This window comes from Mugil cephalus, chromosome 6 (assembly GCF_022458985.1).
Source record: "Mugil cephalus isolate CIBA_MC_2020 chromosome 6, CIBA_Mcephalus_1.1, whole genome shotgun sequence".
NCBI classification, from domain to species: Eukaryota; Metazoa; Chordata; class Actinopteri; order Mugiliformes; family Mugilidae; genus Mugil; species Mugil cephalus.
In genome coordinates, this window is record NC_061775.1 from 12,248,896 (window position 1) to 12,261,269 (window position 12,374).

General features: G+C 42.4%; 2 protein-coding genes across 3 annotated transcripts in view; both read right to left on the reverse strand.

Moving 5' to 3' along the window:
• Nucleotides 1-7,515, reverse strand: part of crocc2 (ciliary rootlet coiled-coil, rootletin family member 2) — a 29,608-nt gene extending 22,093 nt beyond the window's left edge. For both annotated transcript variants that reach the window (XM_047586807.1, XM_047586806.1), the window contains exons 1-3: nt 7,142-7,515; nt 6,290-6,443; nt 6,017-6,132 (exon numbers count right to left, since the gene is read on the reverse strand). In XM_047586807.1, coding sequence (XP_047442763.1) covers nt 6,017-6,132; nt 6,290-6,443; nt 7,142-7,198 — 327 coding nt within the window. In that variant the 5' untranslated portion in view covers nt 7,199-7,515. The remainder of the gene's footprint in view (nt 1-6,016; nt 6,133-6,289; nt 6,444-7,141) is intronic.
• A 114-nt stretch (nt 7,516-7,629) lies between these two features.
• On the reverse strand, nt 7,630-12,338 carry klhl30 (kelch-like family member 30). The gene is made up of 8 exons (XM_047586813.1): nt 12,008-12,338; nt 10,738-11,586; nt 10,453-10,654; nt 9,833-9,919; nt 9,542-9,697; nt 9,096-9,284; nt 8,350-8,495; nt 7,630-8,248 (listed from the first exon to the last, which is right to left on the reverse strand). The coding sequence occupies exons 2-8, from the start codon at nt 11,509-11,511 to the stop codon at nt 8,000-8,002; spliced, it is 1,803 nt and encodes a 600-aa protein (XP_047442769.1). The 5' UTR covers nt 11,512-11,586; nt 12,008-12,338; the 3' UTR covers nt 7,630-7,999.
• Nucleotides 12,339-12,374: the final 36 nt, after the last annotated feature.

The following is a 12,374-nucleotide window of genomic DNA, read 5'->3' on the forward strand; positions in this document are numbered from 1 at the left end:
ATACACCTTGAATACACTGCGATAGCACGCAAACATTACAACAGCACATGAGGACAATGGATATTTGGGTCACTGCTGAAAGAGAATAACTGATGCAGATATAGCACAGTGGTAAATAAAGTATCTAATCTAATCTAATCTAATCTAATCTAATCTAATCTAATCTAATCATTTTGAGTGTGAAGGTGTTAAAAAATGTTTTCTGAGTAGTTCATAGATCAGGATTCAGATAAATTATCCTTGTCATTCCAATTCATCTCATAAAAGTAAATTTCAAACACTAGTAGCCCCACAAAGTGATATTTTTATGAGTGGTTCCTTGTTTTCGGACACATGGGATAGGTAGTGTGACACTCAGTCCTGCCATTTGTTTCACACGACTACAGTGATCACCGCTTGTTAGTGGTTATGTGTGGATGTGCTCATTCAAACATTAAATGTAAAGGAAGATTTATCCTAAGGGCACTGTCAGCAGCTGTAATCTCGCAAATAATTAGTAAGAAACTGATGGGACAATCCCTAAAATTTCTTTTTTTTTTTTTTTTTGCTTTTTGGTGGCACCTATGGCAATAAGTGGTCATCGCAGTGGTGTTTTTGAAATCCGCTTCCCAAAGAGCCAAAGTGAAACTCAGTTAAAGGTTCGCTCTGGATACTTTCTCTGGTAGAAAAATAACTGCTGGATGATGATCCTGTCACTAACTGTGAACAAGTCTGCATGAAATTTACTTTTTTTTTCTTTTAAAATTTCATCCAACAACCATTTTGTTATATTACTTGATGACAGAGAGTGACATAACAGTTATGCATTTAAACAAAAATCATCAAGAGTGGCACGTTAAATCACCACAAATCATACACAAAGTGAAACATAGACTTCCACAGCTACAAACTATCAATAACATTTCACAAGCTCAGATATATGCTATAATTTTTATTACTGACCTTTTCTATTCTCTGAACTACATGGTCTGTCTAATTCATACGTTTGCGTAAAAACTAGACTGCAGAGATATGCAGCACCTACACAGCTCTATGGAGGGGTCCTTATAAACTTGTTTCAAAATGGGCAAACTGTGATATACATTGTTATCAGTCTTTTATACATTTGCTGTTCAGTTGCATGAACAGCTGTCTAATGTGGATTGTACCATCCCTACCTTGCCGTGCACTCAATGACCAGGTGTCTCTGGCAACTCCTACTGTAAAAGTCCAAGCCCAATCATCATGAGGAAGGTTGTTTGTGCTTTTTCATGCATAGCTGCAGTGTGTGGGCTTCTTGCCAGCGCTTCGGCCCTATTCCACACACTACGAGATGATTTTTTTATTTATTTTTTTTATTATTTCTCCCCAGTCAGCTGTAAAGCAGGAGGCCAGGGGGCTGCTCTGTATTAGCCATGCTCCATGCAGGAAACTCCCAAGAGGGCGCCATTACAGTCTCAGTGTGGAGACCCCCACCTCCCCCCTTTACTAAACTCTCCTACACCAACATCCTCTCTCTCTCGCTCTGCTTGCATGATCAAATCTCTTCATCCACATCTCCAAGTGAGCTTGAACTCGTTGTTCTTCACAACACACCCATACAGTGGTGACCGTAACGGCAAAAGAGAGAAGCGAGTAATCCCAGTCCTCCATCTGGCCTAACTCTGGGGCTTACAGGGCTTACTGGAGGCCTAAAAGTGTGCTCACTGAACACCCTTGCTATTTATGACCTGCTTCAGAGCACAGTCACTCTTGAGTAGCCTCCACGGCTCCCTAAAGTGAGCTGAGTCCAATCCCACTAAAGCCCCGATCTTTGAGGTCACCCTGCCATCCTGCAATAATGTTCAAAATGCAATTTATACAAAAACTGGCTTTGTGTCATGGTATGTTTTATGCCTCCATATGCATGCTATGGATCCTTTTCTTTTTTTTTTTTTCATTCCCTGTATCTGTTTCTTAAGCTGCGCTTATGGCTCCAAAGCGTTTTCAGGCTCTTTAAATGTGCTTTGAATTAACTTTTTATATTTCTTGATATTTATGATTTGTGCCACTCCTTGTATTGTCTCTCTTGATAAATATTTCAAACAACATCAAGGGATAATCTTGCTTTGATTCATCTGCCAACAAGCAACAAGAGAATCATTTTCAAGGCCCTTGTGAAGGCTTTGGTGTTTGGGCCAAAACTTGCTGCCTTGCTCATGTGGTAGATCAAAATCCAATCCATCCAGTTACCAAGTTATGATTACAATATCCTCTCACTGACCTAATGTCACAACATTTGGAGATCTGATAACTCAGAGGTTTATCTAACCATTTATCTGAGTTTGTGTAGTGTCTTGGGACATGTTTTGCATTGCTTAAACCCGTTCTCTCCAACTGTACAACACCAGGATTGCAAATGCAGACCCGCATTTGATACAAAATACATTTTCAGGCACATCCACAAACAAGTCCACAACCTCAGTCCCCTTTCTTTCTATCTATGACTCACACAGGGCGACATCTGGCCATGAGTGCACAGTCCAACCAGCATGTGAAGGGTTACAGCTGCAATCGTTTTCTCTGGCTTGGCCTGGGCCCAGAGGTTTAATAAAGGGAATTAATGGAGTGCACTGTCTGAATCTGTCAGATTCCTAAACACAGCTGGAGCGGATGTCCATCGCCCCCAAGCTGCCCAAAAACTTACTATCCTACTTGAAAAACATACCCGTTCCCCTTTCCCCTCACATTACCCCCTGAGTGCTGACTCTGTGAAAGAGCCCCAGCTGATTGTGAAAGCTGTTTATGTATCATCACTGACGGTAATTACACAACGTGGGATAACAAACAGGGAGAATGTAAGGGGGGAGGAGGGACTGCTGTGAGCATGTTACCATACAGTGAACTTTTCGGTCATGGGGACAGCTGCTGTGATGGTATACAAGGGATACAAATGATCTGAGTAAATATGGAAAACTAATAGCGCATGCTGTGTACTCACGGACATGTGGCAGGCCTTGCATTACTTAACACATATATCCCAGGAAGGATGTTGCCGTACAAAACCTATGCGTACATCCACTCAGTCAGTTCAAGGCTTCACATCTGATTAGACGTTTTTGACATGTGAAAAAGAAGTCAAGAGTGTGCTTAATGTTTGACTTTAAAGTTGGGTAACATGAGAAGCCTAATGTCAAATGTTGTAAGGTTTAATGGAATACTTTCATCGCAAATTCAGTATTCAGAGAGGCTTTTAAGAATGTTTTCTCTGGGGAAGGCAATTAATTTTTACAATTTTCATTGATAGTTGAGAGAGTCTGACTTTTGGCCGTGCTCCCTACAAACTGCAGCCTAAATGAATGGGTTTGTGCCAGCAGGAAAAACAAACTGGAAACAGAGAGGGTATCCGGGCAAAAGAAGACGGTAACACGATCTCTAAAAACAGACTTTATCTGCACCAACTATGTTTGACAGGGTTGTTACGTAGAGACCCACAGGATTCAGGATTCCAGAGGGCACTGGCAAATGGCAGTTGGTGTCAGAAATCATTCATCAAGAGTTATCTTTATCCATTTGACTGCCACACTGCAGTATTGTGCAGGCAGTCGCTAAATGTTCAGGCAGCACGGTATGGATGTCTGAGAAAATGCACACTGGCACAGCTCCAAGAGCAACACAGAAGGTTCAGAATTCACCCCAACATGTTCTAAAACCTCCTGAGGCCAACTCACAAACTGGGTCAAGGTTTATCCTGGTTCAGGTGCAATTTTCTGGGGTCACCAGAGACACAGAGGAAGGCTTTCAACGTCCAGGTGTGACTTCACCAGTATTGTGTTAATAGTCTTCTGTCAGCTCAAAGAGACCCAAGAAAAGCTGGGGAAAATTGGGGATTTGGATAATGTGTGTTTCTAAACTGTCACATATTTTGCGGTGGACTGACTTCCGCTGACATTACGACACATTATGACAACTTTTGGTGTAGCATTATCAAGGTGTCCACCTTATTTCAAACTAAAAACATTTTGTTATGAAGAAGCTGTTTGACATTTTTTAAACTAATGTAAACCTACATTATTATTCCCATGCTCATGTCTGAACACTAGTTTTTCCCAGCAGATGCTTAGCTAAGCTTAGTACTGAAATTGGAAAGAGGTATTCTGGGTTTGTCCATAATTTGCACAATGTAACTAGCAAAGACGTTTGCTGTTTTATATTGTCTCACTGAGACAAATTTCACTTAATCTGCTTGAAGGGGACTAAAAAGAAAATATATAGAAATGCATATGGGAAGATTTAAGCATCTTTTTTAATGGTACTGTATCTTCCTTTCTACAGTACATTGAATCAACATGGAGCTATGGAGCTAAAAAAACAAAAACAAAAACAAACATGGCATTGTCTTAAAGCACATGATAGGTGTAATCAGTTCATTGCCAGAAAATGTCAGTGATATCAATTTCCAGAAAGGAGGCTGATAAATATATTGAATTATAAATAATAAATATGTGTTTTTGACGATACTATACGTCGGCTTTATAAAGCACAAGCGAGACACAGTGATATAAACTAAATATCGAATGGCAGATATTGATGTATGGGATATATCCAAAGACATGATTGCTTCAGCAGTAAATACTGAGGAAGAAAAGTGTGAACATAAAACTGCTGGCTTGAACCTGAGCGTCACTCACTTGCTATAGCAGCACCTGGTATTTGGCTCTCAGGCACTGATTAACACGCTGCCATAACATCACATTAAATCAAAGCTGGCAAAGAGTCACGCTGTACAAAAGTAGGGAGGAGAAGACAGGAGCTTTCGACAAGTCACAACCGGAGCCTCGCAATGAACTTATTGACTTGACAGAGACTACTACTACTGCTTCTCTTTTGTTTGTGCATCAAATATCATAAACTCTCGCCTCTGTTTGGTTCTGCCTTTTCACACATCTAAAAATATCAACGTAATAAATATGCTATATATATCTGTCAAGCGATTTAAGTTATATTTATAGCCACAGCTTTAGAGTAAATTTCAAGAGCAAAACAAGCAGCAGGAGTTCATTGGATTTAAACAGCAGAATGAGTGCAGTGTTATCACAAATGGCCGCTTTGTGTGCCGTGGAAAAAATGAACTTTTTCTTCGACAGTCGCTAGGGAGGAGGCCGGTGACCTTCCCAATTTTCCCCCAAAACAGCAGCCGCTACATGGAGAGGCTACCATGGGGGGCAATGAAGGGAGACGCCGGCCGTCTTGAGCACAGGGGGCCTGAGTCTACCTGAACAGACCACAAGGAAACCCTTCATGAGCCACCATCCCCTCTCTTATTTACACATATAAACACACATGCAACCCCCCCTCACACACGCACAATGGATGCTTATATAGGACTGAATAATGTATAAACTGTAATTCTACGGTCTCTAATTAAACAAAAATTTATAAAATACTTGGTGTGCATGTGCAGAGGTACATTAATTTAACCGTGAGTTGGTACACATTCTGACCTATCTCCCCTTGGCTTTCAATACAGTACATGCAAAGGTGTCCCAGTCTGCTGTTTGCTTGTTTAGCCCCAAAAGGCTTTCCCTGCTGGAAAGAGTGGTGCTACACTGATGTTTACTGTAACTATATTCCATTTCAAAATGAATGTATTTTTTTGCAGTCAATGCTCTAGTGTGGCCGAACTTCTTAATTTCATTTCCAACCAAAACTGAATAAACCATCTGCAGTTTTCCAACTCATGTACCACACCTGACATGGTTAAAAACAGTGGGAGACACAGCTGGTGTGGAATTCGCTTTCTTGTGCAAAAAATGTTGACACTAACAATTATTTATGTTGACACTTGTCTTGTGTATTGCTTCTCAAATCAAGAATGAGTATGGTGAGATGATGATATGAGTCATGAGAAGTAGTAGTAGTTCATTTTCCTTTTTTTTTTTAGCAGAACAAACAATCAGCTACAATAGCATGGGTACAACGAATGCTAAAAATGTAAATAATGTTCCACGGCTTGACCTTGGCCTGAGAATGTGTCACTGCCCTGTGTCACCCGTACCCTGTCTGAGAGACTGGCCTGTTTAACTAGCGGCTGGTCACGGTCCATCTGGCCAGGAGAAATCTGCTCCCTCGGGCCCCTGTTCTCCTCCGGATCGCTGACCTCAGAGCTCTCACCTGGGATTAGAAAACAAATCATGCATACAGAAGTGTCCGTCTTACCGCATGTAACACGGAGACATGATAACTAATATCTAGCAAAGCAGAGTTATTGTTTGGACTGGATGGATCCAGTGCTTTTGTCTGGGCTTTACAATTAAAGCTCTCTTCTTACCAGCTGGCTGCTCAGCCAGGTTGCAGGTGATGATCTGGCGAATGCGAGTGGAGACAGGCATAGGTGTGGCTCCAGATTCTTGTCCGTCACTTTGAAGTGTCAGACTCCTCTCTCCTGAGCTGCCGTCAGAATGAAGCAGAGACTCTTCCAATTTCTGCAACCGCAACAGTCACATCACATAGCTCAGCACAAAGGATTAAACTGACTGAGCTACAATAACAGAAGTACTCAAATCTAACACTAAGGTAAAAGTAGTAATACCAGAAATTTAAAGCACCTTAATTATGTACTTATACTTGAGAACAAAGTGCACTTGTGCCCTATGGGTATATAGTTCTATACTTGTCATGATCATAAGCACCAGATGGCCCTTCCACAAAGGTAATTTTCAACCACAAAAGTAGTGACACATACGATGTAAAATTATTTACATTTTGAATGATGTATAATGGGGGGACGAAAGTTCAAAAGTTTCCCATTGCATTGCGTTGAATTGCATTGCATTGCATTACTTTTGTCAGTGGTTTTAATGTTGTGGCTAATGTTGTGTACCAATAAGTTCTATCTGCCACTTGGAAGCAACTAGTAAACATAGTAATGTACTGTCATTGAGAATAATATACAAAATATTTTTAAAGATTATTAAGCAGGATACTAATTACAATTACAGCCTATTATAGTCGTGTACATAAATACATGTGGTTACTTTCCACTGGAAAACGGGATGCACAGAAAATAGTTTTCAGTTAATTTAAACATTTACTTCTGTACATCCGCAATATGGACTGCGACGATCTTTAATTATTTACGCCAGTGTTAAATAAACCAGCAGAAAACATTCATATCACCAACCTGAATCACGGCCTCCAGTCTAGGCGAACGTGCACCCTGACCCCGTTGAGAAGTCATTGAAAAAGTGGCCCAGCTTTTTATAATAAAATGTTTGCTCTAAAGTTTGGCTTTATGCTAATAAACTTTTCGATAGGAAGTCTCCAGACGTTGCGTCAAAAAAGCACAAACCAAGCATTTCACTACGTCATAAAATAAACCAACTGAACCATAAGCACTTAGAATAAAATGAAAGAAAATGAAAAACGAAAAACACAGACTGAACTGAAAAGTTTTAGGAAGTTTTAGGAACGACAGCAAATTAGCAGCGCCACTAGGATCTCTTTCGACGTTGTCATGGTGACCTCGCACTTCCGGTGTGTGGTTGCCACAGAAATAGAATGCTGGCTTTGGTGTTTCCATGGTAGCACCGACGCCACGAGCCAGGCTGCCGGATTCCAGTGGGTTAATGTTTGGACACTGTGAGGGTAAAGAGGATTTACGACTGGTCGACCCATTTCAGGAACACATTTTATTTATTTCCAGTTCATATACAACAGCGAGTTATGGTAGCAATAAAAATAATACTGAAAACAGTACCTCACAAAACTATATCTACACTGATTTCATGATTCGCAGGCGCCATTCTATAGCACAAATCAGATCTCAAACACATGATACAAAGTATAAATAAACACCTGCTGAGCCGCCCTGTACGGCTCTGAAAAAAAAAAAAAATCCAAGAATACCTGAGGATCATGTTACACACTATTCTAGGACACAATGACATCCGGGGATAAACATTCCATTTGCAGCGTAACACAGATACGAGAACAACGTGTCTCTGTGAACTCTCCCACCATGAGTTTAGACAGGGAGCTATTATGTGGACTCCATGGGGAAGACTTCAGGCCACAGGGATGGGTCTAGAAAGATGGTGCAGACTCCACTGTAGAACCAAAGTCTTGGAAGGAAGGTGTCCACCTCCCAGGTGTTGGATGCCCGGTTGTAAACCTCCACTTCCACCCCGTAATCCCCCTCCATGCCTTTCCAATGGCCTCCAGTGACGAACAGCCTCCCATCCAGACTTACGAGGCCACCGTTCTCATGGAGCATGTGAAGAAGCTGGACCTGAAGAGAAGAGAGAGTACTGGTAAAACTCAAATCAGAAGAGCACAACGTCGATTCTTCTTGCTGTATTAAAGTTAGCATTAGAGAGATTTCTTTCCCACCTTCTGCCACATGTTTGCCTCTGGATCATATGAGTAGACTTTCTTAGTGTTGTCAGCAACCAGATATATGATCCCATCCACACAGACAGAACGAGGAGAAGACAAATACTTGGGGATGAAGGGTGAACATATGCTGATCCAGTTATCTACAAAATGTTAACACATACATCAATTAGCAGGCATAATGATTCATACAGAAGTATGCATGTTAGACAGTTTCTGTAGAGTAGTAAAATGGGATGGAAACAATGAGAATGGCACTGAATAACACCATCACAAAAATAAGAACATTTTGGTCTTTGTCATTAACAAAGTTAAACTTAGCCAGGAGAAGAATGGATAGTTTCCTGCAGGACACCCACCTCATTTTTAAATAGAAAAAGAAAAGAATGGTGCCAAAGCAAATGTTAGATTTCTCTTAGGTATAATTACTCACAATTGATGTTAACGAAAATCTAGAATCTTTTGAGATTCAAGTACAAGTGAAACCACTGATTACTGCAAATCTGTTGCCAGCTGAGAGGAGAAATCCCACCCTTTCTGGTCGACCACAGTTTAAAAATCAAGTCACAGTTTATCACAAAAAAATGACACACTTAAACCTTGCGTAAGTGGCATCATTCTACCCTTTCAGTATATTACGCACGCTAAAGATACTTACTTGACTAACTTTGACTTTTGTCGCTCACCACTGACAATCATACATGAGAACTGTTTTTGATACTAGGTCCCGCAGTGACCCTCACCTATAACAGGGTTGTAGCACTGCATGGTTAGTGCATTGTACTTGACGGCACAAGAGCCAACCACGTAGAGCTTCCCATGACAAGCTGTGGCAGTGAAGTTGGTCACATATTTTAAGGCGGGGCACGTCAAGGCCCAGGTGTCATTGTACGGGTCATAATGCTCGACCTCCACCCGGTCCAACGTTGTGCCTGAAAGGGAGTCATAAGACCAGATTGTGTTGAAAAAGAGTTGCAACACCGCGCAACAACATGCAAAAATAAAACCTTTCCTGCTCTCAGATTCTGGTCTCACTTGCCAATATTCCACTACAGGGAGCTAATTCTGAGAAGCTATCACCTTGAATGAACTGAGGTGTGCAGCTAAAGAGCAGATGGCTCCATGGGTTTATCGGAGTTTTACTGCAGGTTTAGAAAACCACGTGCGAGGACCATATTTATTTTCTTACCTCCAATGACGTAAATCTCCCCGTTGAGTGTTGCTGATGTGTGGTTAGTCCGAGGCCGGTGCATGGGTGCCACAGTAACCCATCTCCCCTCTCTTGTGATATACTTCCAGGTCTCTGTGGTCGACCAGGTGTTGGTATTCGAACCTCGCGAGCCCCCTTTCAGACGGACAAGAGCACTTTGTCAAAATTTTGATACTGTTTTGCATTCCTCAGAAGAAAAACTTGGGAACGGTTATTTTTCACTGCTTTGATATTTGCCTTCATGGATTTTTCTGCCTATCCTTCACTCACCTGTGACATACACATCGTTGTTCAAAGACACCAAGGAGTAACCCCACTTGTTGGGATTGGGGAAATTAGGGAGCTCGTGCCACTGTTCTGGAGTGGGGAGAAAAAGGGAGTAAATACTGAAGACCACACAGAGAGGGAGGCAAACCAATACAGTATGCAAGCTTAGGAAATTAGGCAAAGATGCAAAAATGTCCTCAAGGACCATTTAAGTGAAAGTAAGTCAGATTTATGATTTTACTTGCTGGCCTGAAACCGTCAAGAAATGTAACTTTTCTGGCAGACCTTCAACTTCTGGCCAGAGTTGTCGTGCCGCCATAAAACCAGAAATCTTAAAAAATCTTTTCTTTAACATCCCATGTGAAAAACATAACACGGATGCCTTCTTCCAGCCTGCGCAATAAAACGCTGATTTGAGGAACTGAGAAGATGGTCCAATTTTGTCACATCCAGACCACATGTCTGCAGAGCCATTTTTCTGTCAGCGCGACGTTTAACGACCCACGACATCTGCCAAACTGTTTTGAGGAATCAGGCGGACATTTCCCAACAAATCTGGAAACTAAAATGGAATCTGAACCTAAACTAACTTGAAACTTTGATAGGAGGGAAAATATTTTTACTAGTCTTTGTGTTGTAGAAGGCACAGTTCCTGGGTAGCAGTCTTTGCAGCCTTGGGTCTCTGTCCTCATCCTCGTCTGAGTCGTCTTCATCGTCTGAGTCATCCAGTGAACGACCTCCCATCACAAACAGCACCTCTTGCAGGTTTTGTTGCGGACTCTGACTGCTGAACCTGTCCAGATATTCCGGTGCCAAATCCATTTTCTATGAAAAGCAAAAGGCAAAATCATTTTTGGAAATTTGTACGGATTGAGCAAAAGAAGATAAAGAAGTGCAAACTTACTGACCTCTCTGTGAATTTTTTCCACAGCTTCTTTGCAGCTGGGAGAGGCCTGAACTAGGCTGTCTTTGAGTAGGGTGTCAGCTAGGTAGTCCGGGCTGAGTAGAAAAAGACGGGACAAGGGGAGGAGTTCAGGAAGGTGGCAGAGCCGAGACTCTGTGTGGTGCCTAACCCATTTCAGGATAGCCTCCACACGAGTGCACTCTGATCGGATTTGCAGTCCTTCATCCGACAGACAGGCAACCAGCCTGTCTTTTCCCAAAAACAGAAACTCCTCACCTTGTTCGACAGCCTCAAAGTTCTCCAGAAGGAAGGCCCACGCTTTGGCCACCACCTCAGGGCAGCCATGGATCTCCCCAAACTCCAGGATGCCCAGGCAGTTGGTTGCATCGATCTGATGCTGGAGGTATCGGCTGCACACGGTTCGCACTGTCTGGAACTGCAGCTGGCTGGAGGTGCAGATCAACCCCTCCACATTGCTCTGGTTGATGGTTAGCTTCCCCGTGTAGGCGAAGTCGAGCAAGCAGCTGAGTATATCGGGGTCGACATCTTGAAGCTCCACGCGTGCAGCTATGCTCTCCACAAAGTCCCCCGAGAACATGCAGCGGAAGTACATGCTGCAGAGGGCGAGCACGCCGCGGTGGCAGGGGAAATCCCGCCCGCCCGCGCTCAGCGTCACGTCGACGAGTTTGGGTTGAGAGCAAAGCGAGCGCAAGCCCTCCAGGATGCTCTGGGGATGGGAGGACAGGCAGAAGTCCAGGTCGTCGACATTGCGCACCATGATCGTCTTCAGTTCAAGTTGCAGGTCAAAACTTCTTTCAGCACGGTCAACAACTCAGCTGAGGTCAGCACTTACCTAAGACCACAGAGGAAACGCAAATGATTTAAATGTAACGAACAAGACATTCGACTAATTCAACTACTAATATTTTTTAACAAAAGATAAGCAACTGCTTTGCCGTGGAGTTCAAAATCCAATGAAGTATGGAAGCTCACCAGCCCATCGTGTTTATTTTGGAAAACAATTGCATCATACAGAAAAACAGCAACTTAAAAAACAAGCGGTCAGCAGGAGAAGTCATTTACTTAGAAAACCAGTTTCTCTTTATCTTACAACACAAAGGCCTTCTCTTTTTAATTGTGGCAACACTTTGTTGTTTCAAGCACCACAAAGTGCTTCTGGCTCGATTGGACTCTAATATTTCCTGAAGCTAACCAGAAATTACACTTCCTGTCATCAAACACTGTAAAGAATGAACAACAACGACGAAACTCACCACAGAAGCAGAAAATGGAAATAATGGCTCATCCTCCCAGTAATCAGAAAAAAAAAGGAGTTGATTGTAGCGGCTGCTTAGATCAACACACAGTGAGCAGCATGGTGAAAAAGCGTTTGCCAAGTCACTGGGGTGGACTGCCTGTTGTTCATGGTTATTTTTAGGCTCCAAAGTGACGCTGCGCTGAAGTCAGATTCCAAACAACATGTACGAGACCCTCAGCTGCTACTACAGGCTCATATTCAGTCTCGAGGCTAGCAGAGGAGATAAGTTGGAAGGAAGTCGCACCAACAAGATTGAATGTGACAGCAAATGATTAATGGCATGACAGCAACTGACTGTTGTGGTAAACAAATTGTTTAATAGT

What these genes read in the sequence shown, in the direction of transcription:
- klhl30 (XM_047586813.1), bottom strand. Translation starts at nt 11,511, where the DNA reads ATGGTGCGCAATGTCGACGACCTGGACTTCTGCCTGTCCTCCCATCCC. An exon ending in CAACGATGTGTATGTCACAG is followed by an intron (nt 9,698 to 9,832) that starts GTGAGTGAAGGA and finishes TCCGTCTGAAAG; the next exon opens with GGGGCTCGCGAGGTTCGAAT. An exon ending in GTGCTACAACCCTGTTATAG is followed by an intron (nt 8,496 to 9,095) that starts GTGAGGGTCACT and finishes AACATTTTGTAG; the next exon opens with ATAACTGGATCAGCATATGT.